General features: G+C 37.2%; 1 protein-coding gene across 1 annotated transcript in view; it reads left to right on the forward strand.

Moving 5' to 3' along the window:
- The first annotated feature begins 5,913 nt into the window (after positions 1–5,913).
- The window catches only part of GTF2B (general transcription factor IIB), a 35,814-nt gene continuing 28,861 nt past the window's right edge, over positions 5,914–12,866 (forward strand). The window contains exons 1-2 of the mRNA XM_037498543.2: positions 5,914–6,051; positions 10,145–10,251. Of these exons, the coding sequence (XP_037354440.1) occupies positions 6,035–6,051; positions 10,145–10,251 (124 nt within the window). The 5' untranslated portion in view covers positions 5,914–6,034. The remainder of the gene's footprint in view (positions 6,052–10,144; positions 10,252–12,866) is intronic.

Here is a 12,866-nt window from a genome sequence, read left to right on the forward strand (position 1 = left end):
ATTTAGGGCATTTGGAAATCATTAATTCAACTATTAAGGAAAATCTTCTCTACACTAAAATAAATTTTAAAACATTTTTAGGAAAAGGTATTTAGGAAATTATAATCCTGTTTATTATTCAATTAATAAAACAACACTAGATAATGCAATATAACTTTTGAAGTCATGTACTTAATGCAAAATGACATCTTTTTGGAAAAAATATTAACTAAAAAAGTTACAAACAATAATGTGAACACTTTAGTTATTTTGTTTTTATTAGAGTTTTAGTTATTTAGTTATTTAGTTATTTAGTTATTTTGTTTTTATTAGAGTTTTTATTAGACATTTAAAAGAAAACTACCACTTTTAAAAGACATTTAAAAGACATTTAAAAGAAAACTACCACTCACTGAACACTGAATTAAAGTGAATTAATTTCTAGCAATCTTCCTTCGTGATTCTGTAAGAAGATAAGCAACAACATTTTCTACTTATAGATCATTAATGTTTTAAATCTACATTTTACTTCTTAGTACTTGATGAAGTTGTTGGTTTTTCTCGATGAAAAGCTGGATTTATTCTCAAATGGAAGACAAACCACCAGTATTGGGGAATAGATGATTTCAAATAAATCAACAAGCAACCAAATGGAAAGTTAAATCCAGGGTCACATATGCAAGCACATTTAGCAGTGGGATATGAGCCAAGCACATTTCAGTTTAGGTAGCACATGGTCTGACAAGCACAAGTATCCTTATGCAGACAGTTGGTGGTATATTTTAGGGCACAGCTGCCCCATTAAATCAAGCCCACAAGATTGCTGTAGGTATACTGCTTGTAGAATCCATTCCCTGGCCTTAAAATCTATAAATCTGAATTTCTGTATATTGCATCTTTTAGAGGGCAAACTCTATAGACTTTGGAGCCAAATTTTCAGGGTTCACATCCCAGATCTACTATTTACTAGTGATGTGACATTAGACTAGAAACTTAACCATTCTGTGCTTTAATTTCTCCATCCATAAAATGGGAATAATAATAGTCTCCAGAGCCTCCCCGGTGGCGAGCGGTTGAGCGCTGGGTTGCGAAGCTGCCCACGGCCTCTGTGGCGCCGGTTCGATCCCCGGCTGCTCCCCGGCCACTGGAGGAGGGTCCCACATGGCGGGCAGACCTCTCCTGCCACCCACTGCTCCCCTCAGCAGTGTACTTTGGTCCTTCTGCCTGCTCTGCTCCCTGCTCTGGCTCTGGTGAATTCTCTCACCCTCCCGTGCTTCTGACTGTACCCAGTGCATGTATAAACAAACAAACAAACAAATAAATAAATAAATAAAACATGCCTCTATAAAAAAAAAATAATAGTCTCCAACTTATAAAGTTGTTGGAAAGATTAAATTAATTAATACATGCAAAGCCTTAAAATAGTATCTGGTACACAGTAAGCACTATGAGTGTTTGCTAGTATTATTAATATCATGATCATTAATTTTTATTATTACTTCTACCTGAATTTAAATAAAGCTTTATAGCCCTTAGTGAAGAATCAAAAGGATAGTGAATGCATCTACAAATATTAGCTCTATTTCCTAAAGCATAGTAATTTGGGCCTAAAAAATTGATCTTGCAATAACAGTTACATAATAGGCATTCATAAAAGTGGAAACATTTTTTACTGCAGTTTTATAAGTTTATTTGACAACCAGGGGTTAATTATCATCCATGTTGACTATGTAGATTTTTGAAAGTGGTGATAGGTGTTGTGGGGAGAATTTGGGTAAGGAAGGATTTGAGCCTCTCTCTAATCCTTTCTCAGTTTGCACCAATGACTTGCTGGGATGTTTGGTTTTGGGTGCTGGCCTTTGACACAGAATATGAGCTGGCCCTACTTCTGCATCCCTGGAGCTAGTCTGGTTTTTCTGGTCACAGTGGTGGGTCTTACGGCTCAGTTCCCAAGGCAACCTTATCAATTCCTCTATCGATTCCTCCCAAACTTACCTGCTGGGCAAGGAGTAGGGACTGGGTTTTAACCTGATGAAATTGTACCCTGACAACAGGTACATAGATGGCCAACGTATAGGGCTTGTTTAGTGAAGCTTCTTCCTCATTACATTTTTTGAACAGCTACGCAAAGATACAGTAATGGACATTCTTACTCCTTTGACTAGACAGCTTTGTTGAACCTGGTGTCAACATGCCTATCTGCAGTGCCCATCTCCTTGTTGGCAAATTTCTGAATCTCTTGAGGGGCACTCTTCTTGTAGGCCACCCCATGACTGTATTTGTGAACATCCACAGCGTGTTCTCTGGTCACTATCTCATTGATGGCAGACTAGCCCTTCTCATTTCCCTTCATTGCTGGACCCACTCTACTGGAACCAAAAGGAGAGGGAAAAACATTAGGTATTGTCAGAAGCAGGACAATTTTAGTTAGTTGAATTCTTGAATTCTACCTCTGCCATTAACTTATTATGTGATCCTGGGCAATTTACCTACTCAACCTCTAAGCTTTAGGAGGGGAATAATACTTGCCTGACAAGATAATCAAGAATTAGATAATGAATGTGAGTGGCCTGACAGATGGTCTACTGCATAAAGATCTCAGGTCTACATCCACGAACTCAACTAGTTTCTGCACCTTCATGTGGGGCCCTCTCTCCCTCTCTCTGGCTCTTTGCCACTTTTAGCAGAACCTTACTCTTCTGGCTAATGAAACCAAAACACCACGAAGCAGGTCCACGATAATGACCAAACTGAAAACAATGTGTAATGACATCACTGGTCATTTAATATTATAATGCTATATAAAAAAGATTAGCAGAGCTGACTCTAGGGCCAAGATGTGAAAAAAGCAGTTGTGTGAACTTCAGCCAATCATCTCACCTCCCTCCGCTTCATGTTATCCATTAGTTATTGAAACTGAATCGATGGTCTCCCTCATTTTTTTATACCAATCAAAACCCTTAAATTGACAATAGGGAAAATAAATTATGAGTTACTCTTAAAAAAAAAAGGTTTAAAAGCCCATATTTTAAAGAAATGTACATTAAAGTATATACTGGATTTGTTTTTAAAATACTTTAGAAAAGGGGGAAAAAAAGGAAAAAGTGCATGAAACAAATGCCACAGAATCTTGATAAAATCAGTTGGATAGGTATATGAAGATTTCATTGTACAATGCTCTTGAATTTTTTGGTGTTTGAATGTTTTTATATGTGACCAAAAAATGGAAAGAATTTAAAAACTCTCCCATTTCAAAAGTATGTGACCTCTTATGACCAGGCACATGAGGCTTATCTAATATTCTAGACATTTCATCCCATTTCTGAGTCTAAGTCACATCTATTCATACACCTATCAAATCTTCCATTCCTTCTATTTCAGCTGGGTATGTCATGTAATTTCCAAATAAGTATTTACACATCTGAAGCTAGGAAATTGTCATTTCCTCCTATATCACCACACAGACATTTTTGTAAGCCACATTTGTAGATCAATGTTTCCAATAGTCAGGTCACAAGAAAACTGTAAAGAGCATCCACATCAGTTTAGTGAAAGGTCAGACACAAAGATAATACATTGTATGATTCCATTTATATGAAAAGTCCAGAAAGGGCAAATCTTCAGAGGCAGAAAGTAAATTTTAGAAAATGTTACCAGGACTGGAAGTAGAGTGGGCACTAACTTTAAATGGGCATGACTGATTTTACTGGGATGAAGGAATTGTGCTAATATTGGATTGTGGGAGTGATTGTATGACTTGGTAAAATTACTAAAAATCATTAATTTTTAAAGAAGTGAATTCTATGGTATGTAATTTTACCTCAATAATTGTTTTTTTAAAGCCATATCTAGGTGGATCATAAACTTTAAATAAATCATTTGCTAGGTATGTAAAGCATTTTACATAATGTGCACAACAATTTGTGTGATTTCACACTTGTGATAAACACTTTTTAAATAAAGCTTTAAGTTAAAAAAGATGAGTTAAATAGACTTGACTAAATCATTGTAATAAGTTCATATAATTAAGTTTAATAAAAAATGTTAACAAACCAGAAGTTTGGGAAATGCTAGTCTTTGTTTCCTAGGTGATAAAATCCCAGTTTCCTCTGTGTGTGTTTTAAATCTCAGAATCAGATATAAAGATTAAAATGGATGATACTGATGAAAATGCTTTCTAAACTGCTATAGCTATCCTAAGAAAAGAAATGACCTATCTAAACTGTTTCTGTTTTATTTTTAATTACCTATTTATTTATTTTTACATCATTGTTCATTTTTAAACAATATTTGCTCCCCACCCCAGGTGGGATGTAGTCCCCATAGACTTTCCTTCACCAATGCACCCGTGCACCATCACCTCAGTTGCCTGTGGTCCCTCCCTCCCTCTGATCCCTCTCCCTCCTCCTCCCCTGCAGGATGTCTCTGGTTTATAATTGTCTGGTTTTTTTTTTAAACAGTTTCTATTTTAAAGAAATCCTAACTAGGTTATTATGACTGATAAGAGATTCTCCAGGTGGGGCTGGAATAATTTAAGTGGTTTCCCAGCTTCCTTCCTTTAGGGTTTCAATTTCTCTGACGATTTCTTCCTTCCTCCAACAATACTGAATGGCTGTTATGAAGCCATTAGGTGGTGGGTGCTTATTTTTGATCCTCAAGAAATGCCTTGTTGCCTTCTTCCTCTCTCTTTTCTGTTTACAAGTCAACCTGCTCCATTATGAAAACCACCTGTCTGATTGGGGTGCATCAAATCAAGACCTTTCCTGGTCGTTCATAGCACAGCTGAAATGAATGTGCATTTTTAAAACTTTCCCAAATATTAAATGAGAATACCCTCTACCCCTTCAAGTTTTTAAATTACAGTACTGTCAAATTTTTAAATTACTGGATACTGAAAAAAAAAAAAAAGTTCTCCACCCCCATCTTGATTTCTGTTCCTAAATTCTTGTCTCTTCTACCCCCTTTTTTTTTTTTTTTTAAAGAAAGCCAGTCTTGCCACCTTTCAAGAAAATATTGAGGGTCTGAAGGCTCAGCGGCATTTAAGTCACAAGCCCTAATGAAAAAAGCAACACACACACACACACACACACACACACACACACACACACACACACACTTTTCTTCCTAAATTCTCATTCCCATAGAAACCCACCCAGAGCACTCTCTTTATGGCGATCCCTGCATGGTCAACATTTGTTTTCAGCAAAGAGGTGATACCATTATTGTTTATTGTTATTACTACTATTAGTTAGGCTAATGAATAAACCTAGGGACCTTTTGCTGTATCTCAACGTTCTGCTAAGTTCTCAATACTTCAGCTATCAGCCAAATTTGCGAAGGCCAAAAAAAAATAAAAACAATGATCAGGGCAGGGTCCATAACTCCCAGCCCCCAGGCGCACAGGGCTTTCACTTGGTTCTGTTTCATCTTCTGCCAATTCTAAAAAGGTTTGCGTGGCAGATACGGTTACTTCTTGCACCGAAGGGCAAAGGGACTCGTGAGAGACCCAGCATGCCAGCTGATGACAGAACCTAAACTGACACCTGTTCTAGCTGATCCAAGTAATTTTAATTTTTTTTCCAAATTCCTAAGTGGAATCTCCCCTCTAGGCGAGTGAAAACTGCGCTGAAACTGAAGTAACTGATCCTGGGCGGGGGGGGGGGGGGGGGGCAGGTAGTTAGCCTGAGGGACTGTGGTTTTGGCCCCCGTCAGGAAACCGCGTTCTGTTTGCGTTTTAACTCCGCCAAGTTGAAGATACCCCTGGTGCAGGGTATTTTCAGGATTCCCTCGCGAGTTTTCCTGGGCTGTTTCGTTGATTCGATGAGCAACGTAGCAAACGTAGCTACAGCGCAGGAAAACAAGAAAACGCAAAGCACGTGGCGGACGGGATTTTCATTTTTCTTGGCCCTTCTCCCGACCCGTAGCAGCGCCCTATTACGACTGCGTGGGTGACTCGTCTATAAAAACCCGTCTCGGCGCGTCTCGGCGCCACAATCTCTTCCTGTTCTCGTCGTGGCTCTCGTCGCTTGTTGTTGAAGCCGCAGTGGCCGTGAAGATGGCGTCTACCAGCCGGTTAGTATGTCCGGCGAACTCGGCTGGCTGAGGGGTGGGCGGGGAGCCCCGAGGCTGGCTCGGGCGGCGTTGGGGCCACCGCGTCAGGGACGGCGCCCCGAGAGACGGGGAGAGGCGGCGAACTGACTGGCTGACCCGGACAAAGGCGCTTCCAGACGGCGGGGCTCTCGGGGGTGTCGCTGGGGGTATCGAGCCGTCGGCGTTACTTCCCCAATCCCCTCGGGCGTCGTCTCACCCAGGCACTGCCTTCTGGGGGGCCCTCTGTGTACACTGGCCCCGGCCTCGCGTTTTTTTTGCGGATTTTTTAAACGTGTTTTTTTTTTCCTAATCATATTTTCTGCTCTTGTTTTTCCGTCTACGGTTACCAAGCCGCTTGTGCCCGCGTCCTTCCTTTCAAAGAGAGGGAAGGGGGTGGTGCTCGGCCCTGTCGGTCTGACAGAAAGTTAGGGGAGTCAGCATTGGTGACCTGACAGAAACTGATCACCTCCTCAGGGGCGCTCTCAAGTGGAAGCCAGGCAGTGGCGTTCTGGAGAGTTACGTTTGCGTCTGAGAGGTTGCTTTCCCGAGGTCTTCTGCAAAATCCTGAAGAAAATTTGACCTGCAGAAAATTAGTTACATATGCCAGGAGGTCACCCTTGAATATGTTTTTAAAATGTGATGTACTCCTCACACCGGAAATGAATGCAGTTCCCTTAGAGACAGCCTTTAATCCTGTGACCTGAAAAATGTTTGCAGACCCTAATTATGTCCCTCAATACCACTATGAGGTAGATGGATACTAGTATTTTTGCATAAGTGTAAACTGAGTCACACCAGTGTTGACTCTGGCAGGGTTAGTGTTAAGAGTGCTGAGCCTCAGGTATCTGTTTCCTCTTATCACACAGTTGGCCTCCAGTTAACTCATAATATATTAAAAGTGTCAGAGGAATTCCTATATCTTCTGGAAGCCAACTCTGACATAGTTTTTCTGAAATTATGGAGTTGAGTTCCAGTGAAAGCCATTATCACTAAAGAGTGAACTGGAATAGTCCAGGCTCTTTCTGATAACTGTTTAAAACAAAAATGGGGGGAGCGGGGAGGAAACTCTATCTATTAACATGTTTGGAAATAACTCTTAAAGCCATTGACACTCTTGTGATTGAAGGTTCAATCATTCTGTCTGGGCGTGGCTGTCATGTTAAGTCTTCCTTGTAGGTTAATGGAAAACTTTAGCTTCCCAAAGACACCTAAATATGACTTACATTCTTTCACAGCAGTAGATCTGAAAGGTAAATGTGGTCCTGTTTGAACACATCTTTTACATATACTAGAACAGGAAATTTTATTTTAATTTTTTTTTAAAGTTGGGGTAGTTAAATACACTGAATTCACTTAATAGATTCTTTAGCCAAAAAATACTTTTTTTTGCCTCTGCGTTTTTGTTAAAAAAAAAAGTTGATAATAGGTTTTTTTAAATAAAAAATGGTCAACTTTTTTTTTTTTAATTTGTTTATTTATGCATACAAGAGCTAGGGTACAGGCCAGAGGTGTAGGGGGTAAGAGGATTCACCAGAGACAGAGTGGGGAACAGAACAGGCCGACTGACCGAAATACACTGCTGAGGGGAGCAGCAGGCAAGTCAGGAGAGGTCGGCTGTGCCATGTCTCCTGTTGTGCCATGTCTCCTGTTGCGCCATGTGAGTTGCTCCCTGGCCAGCCAGGGGATCATACTCAGGCTGCGGAGGCTGTGGACAGCTTCATAGATTGCGGACAACATCTTAACCCCTTGCGCCACCAGGGAGGCCCAAAAATGGTTAACTCTTAAATATGTCATTGCAGTTGTCCCTCTCAAGTTCTTCTAGTGAGAAGAAAGGTGAATGTTAATATTTCTATCTTTAACTTTATTTCCCTAAGGAAGATGTACAGTTAATAATCTATGAAACCACCTCATCTTCTCATAGAGAAAATTACAAATATTTAGAATTCAAATATTAGCATCACCACTTACTAATTCTCTGATTTCGCCAAATTTTCTGTGAGCATATATTTAAAATGGAGATCATGCCTGTCTTGCATATTTATTAATCTTAGCACTGCAAATATAAATGTACAGCACTGCAAATATACAGCACTGCAAATATAGTATGCTCCAATAGATGATAGCTATAAAATGAAGTTTGCTATTGGTTTGTTTTAATATTAGTGGTTGTTTACTCCATTTCTTCCATAGTTTTTCTTCTCCCTGACTCTTGTGATTCCTCTTTTGTATTACGGTTGTGGGTTATCTGATTAAAAGTTGACAGTCTTAATCTTCATTTCATTTTATTGTGGACAAATAACTCATACAAGTAGTAAAAACCAAAGAGAAAAGTAAAACACAGTCTACTCCTTCCCTATTTCCTAACATCTAATTCTCCCCCAAAGCAACTGTTATGACCAGTTTTTTTTTGTGTGTTTCCCTAGTAATTCTCTGCTCCAGCGAACATGCATGTAGTTCTAATTTCTTTTTCTACTGCAAAAGTAATATAATCTGAACACTGTTCCCAACTTTGCTTTTATCTCTTTTTTTTTTTTTTTAAATGAAGGTAGGTAGCATCCTTTTGAGGTGCATAGCACACTTAAAAGTGAGCACCTACACACATAGCTACCACCCAGGTCAAGAAATCAATTACTACGAAAAGCTTTTTTGTGCCCTCAAACAATACCTCTTCCCAAAGATAACCACATCCTGACTTCTAACACCATAGGTTATTTTTTTCCAACTTAAAGTTTACATAAGTGGAATATATTCATTCCTCTGTGTCTGGTTTCTTTTGGTCAGCATTTTGAGATCATCATTGCATATTACTGTAGTTCATATTTTTTCAGTGTTGTATAAATTTCTTATATTCCTTTTACTTGGCATATATGTGAGGTGGTTCCATATAACACACATAGTAGATACTCATCTGCTTTCTAATAGTGCAAAAATATATCCATCCTTTTCTTTGTATTCTGTGTGCCACATCGTTACCCATATTACACATTTGCAATTGTTACTGCAACATTTTCTTATGGTTTGACATAATTTTTTGTCTTTGTCATAATTTATTATAGTATTCTCATAGGAACTTAGAAAAAGCATAAATATAAAGCAAACCCCAACCCTCCATTTTCACACTAAGCTCTAAGATGTGTTCTGCTTGATTTGAATATGTAAACTTGGGGACTATGGATTATTTTCTCAGTTTACCACTGGGAATTACCTATTACATTGAGAGTTGACATTCTGAATTGTATTTGCTAGCATAAGTAACTATTGAAAACCACAAATATCAATTTACATACTCAAATAATGGTTGATGTTTTTTATGTTTGTGTTGGCCAACCATAACCTTTACTGTTTTCCTTGCTTCCAGTGAACTTTTAAAGAGGGCTTATTTTTAGTGATGTCCAGCATTTGTGATTGTGAGGTCATAAGCTCAGGCATAGTTGCCAAATCTATGTTAAATATATTTGTTGCTTTTCAAAACAGAGTCTGTCAATTCACTTAAGGCTGATGTGTGTTCTATAAGCTGCTTTATTATTCAAAGTAAAATAATCAAGAAAATTATTAATATCACAAGTAGATTAAAAAAGTAGTTCTTGAATCCATTTCTTGAATCCACTTAACAAATTCAGTTCTGTACAAAATGTACCATTCTAAAGATATTAGTAAAGTAACTGACTAGAGAAATAAGTGACAAAGGGATTCAAACCCAAATGTTTCAGATTAGTATGGAAGTTATTTCTATGTAATCAGTTTCTATAATTCTTAGCCTACGTGTTAAGAGACATTAAAATGTTAAAACATGTTCAGTGTTAAATTTTAAGTTTTTAAGATCTTTATGTCTGCAAGCCAGTAACTGTTCTTAAAAAAAATTAATTACAATGGACTCTACCTGTTAATTAGTAGCTAGAATTTAAAGCAACTTCATGGGATAAACACTTGAAACTTTAGCTTAAATGTATAGTTTGGCAAAAATTGTTCCTAATCCTCCTTTTCCCATACCTCCCTCCCCACTCCCCCAGACTGCTTTATTACATATTGGTTAAGAGGTTGTAAAAAAAAAAAAAATTTTTTTTTTCCCATTTAGTTTGGATGCTCTTCCACGAGTCACATGTCCAAACCATCCAGATGCAATTTTAGTGGAAGACTACAGAGCTGGTGATATGATATGTCCTGAATGTGGTCTGGTTGTAGGTAAGCAGTTATAATGATTTTAATTGAAATCACTGTTTCCAGTATATGCCTACCTCATTTTAGTACACTTTGCTTAGTGCATTTTGCAGATAATAAGTTTTATACAAATTGAAGGTTTGTGGCAACCTTGCGTTGAACAGTGTACTGGTGTCGTTTTTTCAACAGCTTGTGCTCATTTCGTGTGTCTCTGTTACATTTAATTAAGGTATGTACTCATTTTTTTTAGACATAATGCTATTGCACATAATCATTGCATACTTAACAGACTATAGAATAGGGTTAACATAACTTGCATGTCCTGGGAAGCCCAAAATTGTGTGTGATGTTACCTTTATTGCTGTGTTCTAGGACCAAACCAGCACTATCTCTAAGATAATGCCTTAGTGTATTTTCCAAAATTTTCCTTTAGTGATTACATTTTGGTTTTTTCCCCTTACAGGTAATCATATTTACTGTAAAAAGAAACAAAAACAATTAGGAAAAGAGACAGGAGAGTAAAATCATTCAGAGATACCATATTTTATTGCCTATCCAAATTCATGTATTTCATAATGTGGAGTAAGGGGAACGTCTAAAATTGAAACAGCTGAACCAAAAGAAAAGAAAAAGCTCTTAGTCTTTAGTCTTAAATATTTTGTGTGGGGATGTAATGGGGTGAGTGTACTCTTGCATATGAAATAATAAATGCAGTAAACTTTTGTGGCTTCTATATACTTTGGAAAGTAGATCAACATTTATTCACAGTAATAAAGATCTATCTACACTGAATATCATCCAAGACTTTTTAGTCAATGAAAAGGTCTATTGTAATTTTATATGCTTATGTAGAATTATCTATTTATGAATATCTTGTATAAAACTGCCAAAAACAGTTTCTTAAAATTTCACTTTTATTCCTACTTGCTTACTAATAGAGATATGTAGCAGAGCTTTAGAATAGAGGCGATCTGTTAAAAAATTATTCTTAAAAGGTGGAGTTGCAGCTCGCACCTGAGAAAAGGGTAGATGATACTGATTTTGAAATATTTTGGAATGAAAATGCCATTAGGATTATGGGAATTGTAAGAAAACATTGGTGGTGATAATGCTGTGCAAATGACTTACTTGGAAGAGATCAGTAATATTTTTGCAAATAGGCTGCTGGCCTCAGATCTCCAGTGGGAGTTCTGTAGCATAAAGTATTGTTAATAGGAATTGATACCCATTTGCAGTTGTAAGCTGCTCAGTAAGCAATATTTAGAGCTACTACACTTATGAATGCTTAGCACTGTTCTAAATGATTTACATACTCACTTAGTTTATCCTTAGAAAAACTTGTGAAATGCTAACATCTTCATTTTGAAGATGAGGACACTAAAGTTTTAGGTTATCTGGCAATCTAGCCCCTCTGTCAGGCAGCTAAATTTCTACCCTACTTTTCCTTTTCATAATAAATGAATTCAGTCTGAGACTGGCAAATCATGACCCATCACCTGTTTTATACAATCTCTGTGCTAATAATGGCTTTCACATTTTTTAAATAGTTGAAAAAAATCAAAATATTATTTTGAAATTTATAAAAGTATTACATTCAGATTTCAGTATCCATAAATAAAGTTTTATTGGAATACAGCCACACTGTTTACATATTGTCGTGGGTGCTTTCCACATTATAATAGCAGAGTGTAGTAGATGTAACAGAAATCTTATGTGATGCTTTCATCACTTCATAGTGCTGCTCAGTACATTACAAATCCCAGTGATGGAGTTCTAACTCCAAAGCATATCCTTGCTGGCCAAGCTTTCCATACTGCAACATTTTATTTACTTACTGTATCGTTGCATTCCCATCATAGCAAAATAAGGGGGAAAATCATGTAAAAGAACAATGAAGTATGGATTATATTGTTACTGAACTGGATGGCAAAGCATGTTGTTTATTATGTAGTGAGACCATAGCTGTGCTAAAAGAACGGTAAACTTTGACATTGCTAGATTTAGCACTCTATAGTATTCCCAACTCAAGAAAACAATGGTCAGAAAATTTAGAAAATATAAAGTGTGATATATCAACATAGCCAAATTTCTTTGCAAAAATTAAAGAATAAAAATAGGGCTGCAGCTGAAGTAAAATTTGAGTGGTTTATTTGTAGGCCAAGCAAGGAAAGTCATTTCCCAATAACAAGTTAATTAATTTGGGTTTGATTGTAGCTGCTAAAGAATTGTGTGCAGAGGAAATAAATTTATTTAGAACTATTAGCAAGAATTGTTGCTTGAAGAGTTGAAGACATTGGGAAGCAGTATCAGTAATCAGTTAAAAATCAAAGCAAATTTCACGTATTTTTCCTAGACTCTTGATAACTAGAAAGATATTCATAGAGTCAGTGCAGAATTTGAAGTGACTATAAATCTTTTGCGTGTAACCAACTATGAAGAAAAAATATTTTCAAAGAAGTTCCAACAATACATTTCAGTATAACCTGAAGTGGAAGCTCCTGAGATGTGTGATGACTATGGTAGTAAAAATCTGTATGGAACAGAAGACATAGTTGCACAAATTTACAAGGATTTTGAAAATGTCAGATTTTTATAACATTGACTTATTCATTGTATTATTCATAAGAAGGTATTTTGTG

This window comes from Talpa occidentalis, unplaced genomic scaffold, assembly GCF_014898055.3.
Source record: "Talpa occidentalis isolate TD23 unplaced genomic scaffold, MPIMG_talOcc4v2.1 talOcc4.9, whole genome shotgun sequence".
NCBI classification, from domain to species: domain Eukaryota; kingdom Metazoa; phylum Chordata; class Mammalia; order Eulipotyphla; family Talpidae; genus Talpa; species Talpa occidentalis.